This window comes from Bicyclus anynana, chromosome 10, assembly GCF_947172395.1.
Source record: "Bicyclus anynana chromosome 10, ilBicAnyn1.1, whole genome shotgun sequence".
Classification (NCBI taxonomy): Eukaryota; Metazoa; Arthropoda; class Insecta; order Lepidoptera; family Nymphalidae; genus Bicyclus; species Bicyclus anynana.
In genome coordinates this window covers 9,608,064-9,623,581 of record NC_069092.1, presented here as the reverse complement: position 1 = coordinate 9,623,581, position 15,518 = coordinate 9,608,064, and the positions used below count along the sequence as shown (strand labels likewise).

Sequence of the window (15,518 nt, the reverse complement as noted above, 5' to 3'; positions counted from 1 at the left end):
AAAACAATTCAACAGTGTATCTTTTACTAAAATCTTGTGTATCTATATCGGATAATAAAGCAGAACAAACCCGAGTTTTAAAGATTTTAATCAAAACCTGTTTAAAATTTCCAAAATTATACGAATAGCCTTCAAATTGTATGTCTAATCACCTATTTAATAACGAGTATTTTGAATGAACGATGAGTAGCTAAGTATTTTATGTATGGACGGGCATAAACTTTTAGAGGAAACCAACGCACGAAGTTTTAATTCAATCACAGAATACAATAAAATCGTACATTCAGAATAAAAAATAAATATCCTTCGTGGTAGAGCTATGAATATTTCGGTAAAAGATATTTGAAATGAGGTTAAATATTCCCACAACATAAAGCGCCTATGCTACAAAAATCTACTGTCTTAGTTCTAACAATACATTTTTAAAACCACTTTTAATTTAGAGCGAATTAAAAATACAAGCTATATATTATTTTACACACAAGAGATCATCACAATATGATAATAAGGATATAGTTTTGTATTTTATTAATATCTATTCATTGTGCTTTAAAAGTACTGTCCAAGGTAAGCGACTATTAGGTATGTTAAACCAAACTTTTTTGCCGGTTTTTTTTAAATAAACTAGTGTTTTGGTTTCCTTTAATCATTAGAATTGTATCCAATATTTTCCAGATATCGTTTATTAGATTTTATAATATATTCCTAATAATAGATTATATCACATTAGTTTGAATTATTGCGAGCTATTAAACCAACATTTTTGTCATTCTCACGTGTGTTTGAAGTTCCTACGAAATATTCTTCTATTTCCAATGGACTTTTGTTTTTTGTCTCAGGCATGTATAAATACAAAAGAATTGTTATAATAGTAGACAAAATAGCAAAGCATAAGAAGGTGCCAGCTAATGTCAAGGTTTTAAATAAAAAGAGACTTGATTTAATAGTAACCACCATTATAGTTGCAGCAACTGTACCAACAATTATAGCGGATGATCTTTGATACCTAATTGGTATCAATTCACCACATATAGAAGTTAAAAGTATCATTGGACCACTGCTAACAGCTACAGAATAAAATCCTAACAAACCTATAGTTATAAAGTTATTCTCAGGAATTATGGATTCTCTGATTAAATAAAGGCACAGACTCAGTATATACAAAAATGCTATAGCGAACGACGATGTACTAAGTAAATATGTTCTTCTTTTAAAAAATTGTGATATAACACAACCACAATACACACTGAATACTGTGATGCCGTCTAAAATCAACATTCCTCTGTAAGCAGTTGTTTCATCTTTTGTTATCTTTTTCAGTAACTCTATAGCATACATACTGCATACCAATTTACCAGATAAGTGATATTGTAAGACTATCAAACTTGCAATTGAAACCGGTTTATAAAATGTTTTGTTTGTAGCTGTTTTGTATAACGACAAAACGTATTCCTCTGAAAATATTGATTTTATATCAGATTGTTCGCCACGAGAACGTTTATAGGAACGTACAATCGTATCAAGTTCCTTTTCTGCCTCAACTGAAGTTCCCTTTAACCATCTATGTGACTTCATACATTCTTCAAATTTTCCTTTTTCTGCCAACCAATAGGGTGATTCCGGCCACATGAAAACTGTTAAAGAATAAATATTGCAAAGAAATGCCAGTATTGTGATGTTTTTCCAATTCAAAAATGTTCCTATAACATTTGCAACCCACATCCCCCAATAACTGGAAGCAGATTTAATAGTCATAATAATACCTCTGTATTTAGGTGATACGTACTCATTTATCGTCAAAGGACCAACCGCATGTAAACAGCCTAATACTATTCCTAAAACAACTTCACCAATCAAAAGTTGCGTTAAATTATTACACAAATATAGAACAAGAAATCCAGCGAAACAACTAAGGTATACAAATACAAATGTTTTCTTTCTTCCGATAAAATGTGAAATCATAGGTAAAATAAACACCCACGGCAATGCTCCAAAAGTAACAATGGACGCTGGAAAGAAAAAATATGATAATTATAAACGTATACAAAATCATAGTAAGAATAGAAAATAATACAAGTCATACTAATATTATTAACACGAAAGTATGGATGTTTGTTACTCTTTCACCCAAAAACTACAGAATGGATTCGGCTGAAATTCGGAATAGAGATACTAGAATTTACCCTGGATTGACACATAGGCCACTTTTAAGGTCGTAGCTCATTAGAGCCACGTGAGACCCGACCCACACTACCTCGCCTCGAGTGGTTATAGCTTGGCAACTTTGTTCGTAATACTCCCTATGGCCCGCGCGGGCCGGGGGGCGTATAGCGATGAACGAAAAGCCCACGAATGATGCACCTCACTTTTTCACCCACAGGTACGATTTCACACTCGCGCAGTATTTCCGCATATCGCATATCATGGGAGTGTCATCAACAAACTTGCCAGACTATTGTATTCTTCTTATGGATTTGTATGGGCATTGGGCATGCGCCCACTACATCAACTCCGTGTCATTGCCTCGCCAGACTTCTCTACCAAATCGCCTCGCTCGCGAGGTGTCCACGCGCGCTCTGCGAGTGGACCACTCGATGACAGCTAGGTGTGACATGTGCACACCTAGGGCCAAACGCTGGTAGACTACTCGGAAATTCGTTGACCACGCGAGGTTCACTGGTTACAACGCGGCGTCCACCCACTGCAAGTGGATGCCTAGCGACGAGGCGGTGTGAGTCGGGTCCCGGATGGCTTTAATGAGCTTCGATTTTTATAACTGAAAATCGTTTTCTGTGAAATACTAAAATTCACGCGGACAAAGTCTAGGTCGCGTTCTTGAGTGGTAACTAAAAATGAAATGTTTGTGATACTTACTAATCCATGAAGCCATTTCATCGTCAATATCGGATGGAGATTTTGATTCTTTCCGTAACTGTGCGATAAGCACTGTCGGTGCTCCTATATGTAGGCCATACAAAAAGTACAGCGTCCAAATTGTGCTGCTGAGCAGCAACTGAAAAATATTTTTAGTTTTTACAAATAATAAGTATGCAATAATATAAATTTGTAGATTATTGATAGATGAATTTTTATTCTAAGCATTTTGAAATTTAAACAATTTGTAATGGCATATTTGAAGAACAGATGTAAAATTTCACCGAGAATTTTATTATTTACTAACGGACGCCCGCGACTTAGTCCGCGTGGATTTTTTCCGGGAAAAAATCTATATAAGAGTAAAATCTATTTCAGTAGCCGCATCACACTTACTCACACACACTTACACACACATACACAAACACATACAAACTTTCGCCTTTATAATATTAGTGTGTAATATAATATTTGATAATTATTCAACCAGGGTCAAAAGGATTAACAGGCAAGCAATAAACACTACAATGTCGAGTTCGATAAAAGGCACTCACGCTGAGGGTTTTTGAGCAAAACAAGGCCCTTTACTAGTATTTTGAAATTTGTGGCAGGCGTCCACTGATCTGCATCGTACGTATTGGACGCATCGCATCATTCGGATTTTTAATTTTACGGTAGATAAAATCTGTTCGATGTTGACGCACTTCTATGAATTTCCAAACATCCTCATTTCATCCTTACGTCATTGACATTCCTAGAACTCGTACGAAACGATTTGCTTCTTCGTTTCTTATACGTATGGCAAGGGTATGGAACTCTCTCCCGAAGTCAGTATTTCCTAAATCTTACTACTTGGGCATCTTTAAGATGAGAGTGAATAGGCATCTTCTAGGCAAGCGCGTATAACCTTAGGCCACATCTACACTTACCATCAGATGAGGTCGTGGTCAAGCGCGAGCTTATTCCATATATAAAAAAGCTAAGTATACTGAAATCCGTTTGATAGTCCGATACGTACGATGCGGATATGTGGACGCTGCCATTATATGGTAATATACTACAGAATGCGAGAAAAATATTCATGACTAGCTGACGCCGCGCGGTTTCACCCGCGTGGTTTCCGTACCCGTAAGAATACGGGGATAAAATATAGCCTATAGCCTTCCTCGATAAATGGGATATCTAATATTGAAAGAATTTTTCATATCGAACCAGTAGATCCTGAGATTAGCGCGTTCAATCAAACAAACAAACTCTTCAGCTTTATAATATTAGTATAGATAGAAAATAATTAAAAGTATATCAAAATTTTTCGAAGGTAGGTTTTACTCGTAAAGGATTTTATTATACCTACTATCACTTGAAACTGGAAACTAAGCTAAGTTTTATTTTTATATTATCTGTCAGTGAATGACAGAGATTCCAAATTAATTTCATTTTATTCAAAAAAGTGTCAAGATAAAGCTTTGGGTATGGATTCCGCTATTTTACATTCGTCGATGAATATTTCGCCAATAACACGTCACTTTCAAAAACTTCTTGTTAAAAAGATGTCAAATTTAAAGCATGGCTAACAACGAAGTTGCCATGGCAACGAAGGATTTTACAGCGCTGTTAGGTACTTGACTAGGTACTACTAGGTAGGGCTGATAATGATATTATGTTTAATAATAATATTTACCTGTCTAAGAAGGGGTTTCCATAATAATTTCTTTTGTTGTTCATCAAATTCACAAATCTCCTCCGTATCTACGCCTTTATAACTTGATCTACGAGTGTCTCTATCTACATTCATCATGATATTTTCATATCACTAAAGAACGAACATAACACTAACTAAACTCATATCAAAATAATATTAAATAAATTAACCTAAACCTTCAATAAAGGCTAATAGTAAACTATTAGTAAATATATATAAACACCTATGTTAGTTGAGCAAAACACTGTTTGATATGAGACTGTTTATAATATACTAGCCCAATACATAATTTAAATCTAAAGCAACTTTTTGGCAAATACTTGTTACCCAGTACCGGTTTGGCGGCATGATCTGTTCGGGTTGTTACGTGTAGGTTTATACTGTTTTGCAAATTTATTGGTAGGATTTTATTTATATAAATATTTATTAGTTATGTAAATACGTTCATCAGTTATTTATTCGTCTAACATGTCAAATGAAAACTTATTTTTCACTACTCTTGCTCAAAAATACCAGTAGTTGAAACTAAAAGGTACAAGTAAAAAAAATCCGACGAATTGATAACCTCCTCCTTTTTTGAAGTCGGTTAATAATAAGTTTTTGCAGACTACCTAAAGTTGGTCAAAGAAGTGACGTCAATTTAATCATGAAGTACGCAAAAATACGGTCGATTCTCTTCGCTTCATTGGCTGCTTTTGTTGTGCGCTATTAATTGTGTAAATAATTGTCAATTACTGCCTATAGATAACCAGTTCGCTCGCAAATCGACTGGGAATCGCGGCATTTCAGTAATTTGCCTCTCAATAAAAGAATTTTCGATTTTATCCTCACTGATTATTCTGCAAAAATTCAAGCCAATCGTCGAAAATATTCGAGGCCGAAAGTTTTTATTAAAAAGAAATGAATTATTAAATTCAAGAGGCGCATAAAACTTCATTGTGAGACAATGAAGTTTTATTACTCAAAAATTATTCAATTGTAATACTTTTAACATTTTTTTAAATAACTGCATTGGTTACACGATCTTTTAGAATGATCACGGTTGCTACAAAATTTGTTTTTTAAAATCTCGCAGTTTTTGAGGCATCACTAAAACTCTATACTAAATATTTTAACAACTTGAATTCTCATTATCTCCTCATTCAAAAAATTAGTACATTGTAAGATATCCTTAAGGTTTTTGGGCTAGTTCAGAAGCCTACTGGTTTTAATTTGGGTTTTAAACAAAAATGTAATCATCATAGGGTAGGCTTCAATTTATGAATTACTGTGAAAATAAGCTACAAATGTAAGAAAGAAAGAAAAAAGCTTTATTAGAGAATTATGCCACACAACACAATTTGTTCTATTAATCGTCTGGACAATATCCTGCGATGTATGGCATAACCCAGTAAAGGGATGTACATTAAAAGCAGCTTTTGTTATTGTTTTAACAGTTTTCGCCTGTTTTTGAAGTGGATTTTCATCGTTTATCGCTAGAAAAAAACCTGAAACCGTAATTGAAAACAGCATCAAATCCGAACTAGTACTTTAGGAGATTAACGGCAACATTGGTTTGCGCAAACATCCATTTAAACCATCACCAAATGCAACACTGCTTGATAAAAAACCGTCGTGTGAACGAATACTTAGGTATGCATTTTTTGTATTTGAAAGCTATTTTTTGTATTTTTAACGGACTTTAAAAAGCTCTCGTGCGAATTTGGGCTTAGGCTTCATTCGCAAGAGAGTTAAAAAAACGTTCTTAATTTAATGCATGTTCTATTTCTAACGCCCAATATTGAAAATACAACATTGCTCGATAAAAAGCGTCGTGTTTTAAAAACGCTGTCGTGTGAACATATACTTGGGAATGCATTTGTTGTATTTGAACGCTTTATTAACGTCCGTTAAAGAGCTCTCGTGCGAATGAGGCCTAAGCGGATTTCTGAAATATCACTGAACAATGTCATCATGTAGTGTGTTCTCAATTTTGTAACGCGGTCACGGAGATAATATAATATGTAATTAAAATTCTAATCTACCTTCGCGAATAGCAGTTTATATCGTGTCACGTAAATTACAAGCTTTTTCACAGCGGCACAGTCATAAACTTATTAATGTATTGTAATTAATCTCTCTCATGGTACAATTAAACGCTGCTCGTCTGCCTAATAACGCGGGGGAAGTACTAAGGCCTCTTTCGTGGCTTACAAGTTAAAGTAGTAATTTTACCTTCACCGCTCGCTAAATAATAAATGTTACCAACATTTTGTCTTTGGAACAGCTATTATTTTACGTAGGTATTATTTCTTTTGTATTTTCTAAATATTGTAGTCAAAGTCAAGGCCAAATATTGTCTATTTTTAATTCGATTTGTCTTAAATTTGCCATACCGGAACTTACATTTTCAGGACAATTTTATGGTCTCTGAATGTTACCGAAAAGTGGTCAATATAGCCTGAATTTACAAAAACTCAATATAAATATTTCAGCTCTAAAGTAGTTCCATCTTTGGGACTCAAATATAATATGTTTCTTTTAATTAAAATATTATTTGTTTAAAAGAAACATGACAATGAGTAGGGCAGTTGTTATTACACGATTTTACTTTTTAAGTATTTCCATTGACACATTTACATACTGAGCGAGTGTATTTTTAAAGTAAAAATTGACAGATCAAAAAGATGTCATTTTTGATGGTAAGTGGAAAACTATGGCCTATATACTGGGCAACACAACACAGAGCATGCGAATGTCATGCACTACATAGTCGTTGGGCCGCTCTGTGTCCATCAACCTTTAAGCATTAACCAAGGTGTTAAGCGCGTGGAACTATTACCTATTTCATACATTGTTTTTTTATGCAGCGTTTTCGATGAAATCTTATGAAAATCCGTTCAGTGAGTTTCAAGTTTATTGCGAACAAACATAAAGATTGATGCGGCGGAGGACTTTATTTTTAAACAGCAGACACCTGTGACTTCATACGCGTGTAGTCCCGCGGTTGCCATGCATTTTTTCGGGATAAAAAGAAGCCTTTATGCTCCATAACCTCTATCTTCCAGTGGAAGTCCTATTAAAATCGGTTCAGCCTTTCCAGAGATTAGCCCGTATAAACAAAAAAACGGGCAGACAAAATAAAAAAAATGATTGATTATGTTATAATATCGTGTCGAAAAAACATGGTTATTTTGAAACACAAACACTTCAATTTTATTTGAATGTATTGATATAAGTAAAATACACACTATAATAAAAACAAAAATACACATTTCCTTGAATTAAATTAAAAAAATACATTATAAACGCGACAGATACCCTTCCTCTTGACATGAAACAAGAACCACTCGTAAAATACCTACTGCGTATTTAAAATTCTTCACGCACATTTTTAAAAGGCATTTTTCCACAGTAAATAAAATATAAAGAAAACATACGGTATTTAAACGGTTTTATTTAGCTTGCCCAGTTTGTTGGGTCAAATTTAGTAATTTACTGTTGTTGAATTTTTTTAATTTTTTACAGTTTTCATGCTTTTTATGAAAAACTAAATTGAACTGTGAAATAAACAGTTCTGTATAGGTAGGTACGAAATCAAAATTTTAAGTTTAAGCGAGAATATCAGATTTATAGAATACTAGCGGACGCCTACGACTCTTTGCTAAAATTTCAGTTTCTTACAAATTTCGCGGGACCCGTGACTTTTTTCCGGATATAAAGTAGCCTATGTGTTAATCCAGGGTAAAACCTACCTCCATTTAAAATTTGATACTTAACGAAGCAACAAACATATTTTGTGGTCATTTGGGTTTGATACTTAACGAAGCAACAAACAGCTTTTGTGGTCATTTGGGTTTGGGGGACTTTTGGAGTCGGGGGGCCTCATAAGGTCGGGGGGCCTTTTCGAGTCAGGATGGGTCCTTTGGGGTCGGGGGCCTTTTAAGGACCCTGGAGCTCACCAGCTGTCTTCAGGCCACGGCATAAAACTATAGCAAAAACATTACCCTCCTTCTTACGCAGTCGGGTAAAAAGTGTCGTTACTTCGTTTCAATAATAACCCCCGGTAATTAATAAAGGATAACTAATAGGTACTGTTTTGATTATATTAATTGACTGTTACCTAAAGAGTCGTAGATTAACATCGCTGCAATGTTTGTAAAGTTGGAACTTCGGTTGGGTACTTATCCTTTGGTATAGTTTTACTAAAGCCTCAACTTAAAGATCCAAAAGCGTTTAGTGAAAACTCTCTGCGCTGTGGTGAACTAATGAAAACGAGAAAAGTTTGTTATTTTCACTTTACTTCTTTATTTTTGTAAATATCGAAAAAGAGTATTGAAAAGGTACTGTTGATAATTTATAAGGCTGCTGTGATATTAGAATATTGTTGTACCAAAATATAGTCACAATATAATATCAATTAAAACTTATTAAAATAAACAACCTAGCTAACATAAAATATACATTTAAAATGATTAAAAAAATACATTTTAACTAAAGTATAAAGTTCTAAATAGTAATATGATAAATAAGTTTTTAACATTATAATTATAGGTACCTATAGTAAAAGTACTTTGTAAATTTAATAAAAAAGCTCGTAGTAATCAAAGTACCACAACGCAGTTCCTTGAAAACATAATGTTTTGTTAAAATTTCTAAACGTGAAATATTAACAATCGCTTGACGTACAAAATTAAATTTGGCAGGGAGGTAGTTTAAAGTCAAAAGACGACTGCTGAGAAAGGATTTTGCGACATAGTCAGATTAAGAAGGTCTAAGGCCGGAAGAATTCGCGGGCGTCCGCTATTAAGTATTATTCACTTCAATTAAAAATGAATGTTCTGTACGCTATTTATTATTCTTTGTCTAAAGTGTACAAACAATATAACTTCTGTCGTGGAACGTCATATAAAGAGAACGCGTTTATTACATCGTACCGAAACCTACCTAACATAAAATATACGTTTAAAATCATTAAAAAAATACATTTTAACTAAACTATAAAGTTCTGAATAATAATATGATAAATAAGTTTTTAACATTGAAACTATTGAAATTTGGCAGGGAGGTAGTTAATTGTCAAAGACGTCCGCAGAGAAAAGTATTTTGCGACATAGTCAGATTAGGAAGATCTTAGGGCGGAAGAAGTCGCGGGCGTCCGCTAGTAAGTAAATATCACTTTAATTAAAAATGAATGTTCTGTACGCTATTTATTATTTTTTGTCTAAAGTGTACAAACAATATAACTTCTGTCGTGGAACGTCATATAAAGAGAACGCGTTTATAACATCGTACCGAAACCTAGCTAACATAAAATATACATTTAAAATTATTAAATAAATACATTTTAACTAAAGTATAAAGTTCTGAATAATAATATGATAAATAAGTTTTTAACATTAAAATTATAGGTACCTTTAGTAAAAGTACCTGTAAATTTAATAAAAAAGCTCGTAGTAATCAAAGTACGTCAATGCAATTCCTTAAAAACATAATATTATGTTAAAATTTCTAAACGTGAAATATTGAAAAGCGCTTGACGTACAAAATAAAATTTGGCAGGAAGGTAGTTTAAGAAAGGATTTAGCGACATACTCGGATTAAGGCGGCCTAAGAATAATAAATAGCGTACAGAACATTAATTAAAAATGAATGTTCTGTACGCTATTTATTATTCTTTGTCTAAAGTGTACAAACAATATAACTTCTGTCGCGGAACGTCATATAAAGAGAACGCGTTTATAACACCGTACCAAAACCCTCAGCTACAAACGTTAGCTCCAGAGCTAGTTGGAAATAATTCTCACAAACAATGAAAATTGTTACTAATTTATTTCCCTGCCGCAACAAAGCGAGATGTCACATGAAAAATACGTGAAAGCGGTTGGATGGGACATTCCTCGGATGAAACACGTAACATTTTATGTGTCACACCCCCAGTTTTACGTTTGCCATTACTACGTAGTTAAACAATCGTTTAAACATTGACGTCAATTTTGATTGTAATCGTGTGTGTGTTATTGACACCTTTCTTTAAGTTAGATTATATTATGTACTAGCGGACGCCTGCGACTTCGTCCGCGTGGAAATCAATGTAAAATTTCATCCCTATTTCACCACTTTTGGGGTTGGATTTTAAAAATTTTTGAATTACATTATATTTTGTATTTTTTTTTAAGATTTATGAACAAATTTTTAAAACTGTAACTCTAGAAATTAAGGACTTTCCATACAAACTTTCAACTCCTATTTCATCCCCTTCTCATTTTATTTTCGCAATAAAAAGTATTCTACAACCTTCTCCGTTTTTTTGCCTTAAGCCGTGCCAAGTTTCATTTGAATTCATTCAGTAGTTTCAGCGTGATGCCCGAATAACAAAAAAACACGGACAGACAGACAATGAATAGAAAAATAGTAGATTGTTATACAAGGGGCTAAAAAACCCATTTTAAACGAGGTATTTTTAGGCCGCCTAAATAGAAACCGAGCTTATAATGGGTTTAGCCCCGCGTGTTACACAATACTTTTCACTACGATTGCGAGAAAATAAAATAACTCGGTACAGTATTCAATGTTTTATTTTATTTGAAAATCAAAATGTAGGTACAAAATACTACAACTTCGGATGTTTCGGGGAGATGCTTTTACCCGGTAACTTAATTTCCGACTACAGTGAAGTTGAATAATGAGTATGAGGGGTAAACATGTTAGATAATTGTTTAAAAAACACCATACGTAAGTTGTAAGTAAGAATGCACTTGTTGTTCTTTTCTCCACTTATTAAATTTTTCGTAAGTAGGTGTTTAATTTGTAAGTTATGTAAGTTTAATTTGATCCATATCCAAATTAGGGTCACTATTCTCACTAGATGAAGCTTTTTAGCTTTAGTATCGATTATATAATAAATGCATATATTTTTAATAGGATTAATATTCCCATTTCCTTTCAATTAGTTCGAAAAAACTCCATGTAATAGGAGTGAGTGACAACAGTCTAGCGGGCGGGGTCGAACCCGTGAAGCTTTCAGGCAATGGGGATGATGACTAGGTTTGAATAATATTGATTTTTATGATGATTTGGGTAAATAAGGTCAATGTTAACTAATTTATACATAAAAAGCAAAGATTGTTTAGATATTTGTAAAATAAATAAGATTATAAAATTTCATAATGCACTAAAAATCTTTTAACGTAATTAGATGAAAATTCCTTGCATTGAAAGTGACATTTTTAATTATATGAACTATAAACGCACAAATATCAAAAATATTGGTAATTTTGTTTGAACGACCATACAAATCTAACGATCATTATGTACCTACGACGTCATTAATTCGTACCATTTTGTATGGGGTGTTTTTCAGGAATCCGCGACAGCGCCGCTTATCTAACCCTTTAAATCCATGTAGCGCCGATGATCGCAGATACCCTGTTACTTTTACAAAATTGCTTTACTATTAGCATACTCTTAATTTATATACAATTTAAAAAACTGTCATTATTTACTATTGTGTTAATTTCTAAGAAATCAAGTCCGCTCAAGTAACATTATGTTTCGACTTCTACACTGAACAATACAAACGATTTAAAACTTAGAGGAGCGTCGAGGAAATTGCTGGCAATTTATGACATTAATCTAGACATTAAATGAAATTTCACGCTCGTATGCAATCCCGGGGAGTGTTTTGTTTTCCCCTAGTCTGAATGTAATTGTGTTATTAGAGGCCTTTTCGTTAAATAAACACTTAGGGCTGGTTTCACCACTTACTCAGGACAGAATAGGATATATACCTACCTCCATCCATATCCATACTAATTCCATTCTATTCCATAATTTATAAATGTACAATGTAAAAGTAAATGCAAAAGTCTGTCTATTTATAACTGTATATATCTGTATATTTATATGAAATTTGATAAAAACATAAATTGGAGCCGTCGTTAACAACCCATATTTGGCTCACTGTTGAGCATGAGTCTCCTTTCAGAATGAGAGGGATTAAACCTTAGTCCACCACGCTGGCCCAATGCGGATTGGTAGACTTTACACACCTAGAGAATTAAGAAAATTCTCAGCTTTAACTTTAAGTATTAAAACTTTTTGAAAACTTTCTGTGCTCTATGAATCTTAATATACATGTAAATGCGAAAGGTAGGTACATCACAAAATTCTCGAAAATCGCTTGACGTACAAAGAAGAAATTTGATAGGGAGGTAGAACATATTTTGCGATAGGGCCGGATAGGTCTAAGGGTGGATGAAGTCGCGGGCGTTCGCTAGTAGTCGTATAAAGTCATTATTGAAGATCTTAATAATAACGTTATACGTATATAATTACTCGTATTTATACACAAAGCCCGTTCATAAAACTTGCAGAGTATTTGCAACGATGAATTAATAAAATTCCCGGGGTTTTATTTAAAAGCGGAACTAGAATTACAAAGGGAAAATGTATAATTGAAGGCACTCGGCAAGCTACTCACAAATAATGTTATCTGCTCCCGGTTGAAAAGAAAGACGACCTAATTTGATGGCTCCGTAGCAATCTATACGACTATAGTTTACTAATATTATAAAGCTGAAAAGTTTGTTTGTTTGCTTGAACGCGTTAATCTCAGGAACTACTGGTCCGATTTGAAAAATTATTTCAGTGTTAGGATAGTCCATTTATCGAGGAAGGCTATATTTATTTATTTTTATTTATTTATTATTCAACAAACAACACATTTAAATTAAGCCTAACCATAGTGCAACACAAACCACAGTTGGTTTTACTGTGCACTGGTTATATATTAACCCCGTATTTCTACGGGAACGGGAACCATGCAGGAGAAACCGCGCGACGTCAGCTAGTAATTCATAATACTATCGGGACTTAACTGTGATAATTATGTTCTAAGATTTTAACTTTAGAAGATTGAACATATTTTTTTTACTTAGTATTTAGTAGAAGATTCTTACAATTCGATATATTAGCAGTATTCAGTTTTCTATTTCCGTTATATTCTAGCTATCCACAAATAATATATTAAACATACCTATTCATGTACTTACCGCGGGGCGTCTGCTATTTTTTTACATTTTCACTATAAGACGCCCGGCGGTTTCAACGGCGTAGTTAATAAAACATTACCTGTGATACTCGCACATAACGTGGCTTTCTATCGGCAAATGAATTTTCCAAATCGGTTCAGCAGATATAGAGACCTAAAACCCCACAAACATCTCTTACATACAACTTCACAAACTTTACCTCTTTAAAATATAAAGTGGATATCACATAGTAGGTAAATGACATTTTGACAATTGATTTGATGTTTATTTTATTAGGTTGATAATAAAGACCAAAATAATGAATATACCAGCTGGATACTACATAGATACGCAGATACAACAAATAATCCTCTCTCCCTGTCTATTTTTTTTAAAATGTCGTAATTACTTTCGTTAAAACAAAATAATTGAAATGACATTTATTTTCAGGTTGCGTGGATAAAATCGGACTCCAAAGCGATACTTGCAATCCACACTAACATGATAGCACTAAACCCTCGGCTGTCAGTCACATACAATAACCACAACACTTGGAAGTTGCATGTCAGTAACGTCCAAGCAAACGACTCTGGCACTTACATGTGCCAAGTCAATACAGACCCTATGAAGAGTCAGGTAAGATACATAATCGTTTGAACTATTATTTAATGTAACTTTCTACATTTTCAGTTATTTGTATGTAGCTTGATAATTTTAGTATTTGGAGTCTAAATTTTACTTATTCGTTGGGGTAGGCTGACCACGTTTTTGCATTTTAGCATAATATTTTTGCTTCTTAAATTCTCAATAATCCTTTCGTATACCTCTATATTTCGTACCTTACCTTATCAGCTGATAGACGTCCACTGCTGGACATAGGCCTCTGGTATGGACCTCCAAGCACAACGATCTCGAGCCGCTAGCATCCAGCGGCTCCCTGCAACCCGCTTGATATCCTCGGTCCACCAACACTGCGCTTTCCGGTGCTGGGTCGCCATTCCAGCACCTTGGAACCCCAACGTCCATCGGCTCTTCGAACTATGTGGCCTGTCCATTGCCACTTCAGCTTTGCGACTCGCTGAGCTATGTCAGTGACTTTGGTTGAACGTCTGCGGATCTCCTCATTCCTGATTTCTTTCGTATAGGTTCGTCGTACTCTTGACCTAACCTTTAATTCTTGATCCTAGTGTTATCGACGCGTTGCAACGACTTGCAATATAAGGTGAACGTCGTATAAACGGCTTCAGTTCAGTGTGTTCGTGGCGTTCAAGCCGTTCACATCTCTTGTTGTGTAATTCTTTATGGGTTACTTGGGATAGACGGGGAGAGTGACTTGACTGGAGTGTAAATTGTACTGTAAAGGGTAGTGTTAGCAGTCAGAGTGAAGTCACGCACTTGAGAAGGTAAGATACTTTTAACCCTACACACAACGTTCTCAAGTGCGTGACTTCACTCAAGGTCATTCTCTACCATTCTAGGGTCTTAATTTGGTTACAGTGATTTGTTAATTAAGTTGCCCTGACAAATGTTGTGAATCATAACCTTTGTTCGACATTAGTTTTCTTATTTTTGTAATCACTTCTGAGTCTGCTAAAACTAGTCCAGGTAATTTCACCTTGACCTTTCACTTAACTCATACATTTTCGTTAGTCAATCTATTATACAAGGAACAAAAAAGTCAGGTACAAATTATATTGGAATTTTAAATCCTAGATATTCTTCCAATCCTGCTGAAGCAGTCGCAGGTACGAAAAGAAAACTGTTACGAGCATGTTTTCACATTTAACGAAATTGAAAAACCTGAAACCGACTCGAAACATTTCCACAAACTTCAGCAGTATTAAAAACTAAAACGAAGGCTTATAAGAAAAGCAATTTCGAGTGGAATATAACAAATTAATATTGTCGCCCTATATCAAACTAAATTGAGT

The 15,518-nt window shown here is 34.2% G+C and overlaps 2 protein-coding genes across 3 annotated transcripts in view; one reads left to right on the top strand and one right to left on the bottom strand.

The window, feature by feature from the left end:
• The window catches only part of LOC112042984 (lachesin), a 186,614-nt gene that overhangs the window by 111,180 nt on the left and 59,916 nt on the right, over positions 1-15,518 (top strand). For both annotated transcript variants that reach the window (XM_052883949.1, XM_024078218.2), the window contains exon 4: positions 14,038-14,223. In XM_052883949.1, the coding sequence (XP_052739909.1) occupies positions 14,038-14,223 (186 nt within the window). The remainder of the gene's footprint in view (positions 1-14,037; positions 14,224-15,518) is intronic.
• LOC128198438 (facilitated trehalose transporter Tret1-like) lies at positions 5-3,001 on the bottom strand. The gene is made up of 2 exons (XM_052883947.1): positions 2,875-3,001; positions 5-2,009 (listed from the first exon to the last, which is right to left on the bottom strand). The coding sequence occupies exons 1-2, from the start codon at positions 2,888-2,890 to the stop codon at positions 727-729; spliced, it is 1,299 nt and encodes a 432-aa protein (XP_052739907.1). The 5' UTR covers positions 2,891-3,001; the 3' UTR covers positions 5-726.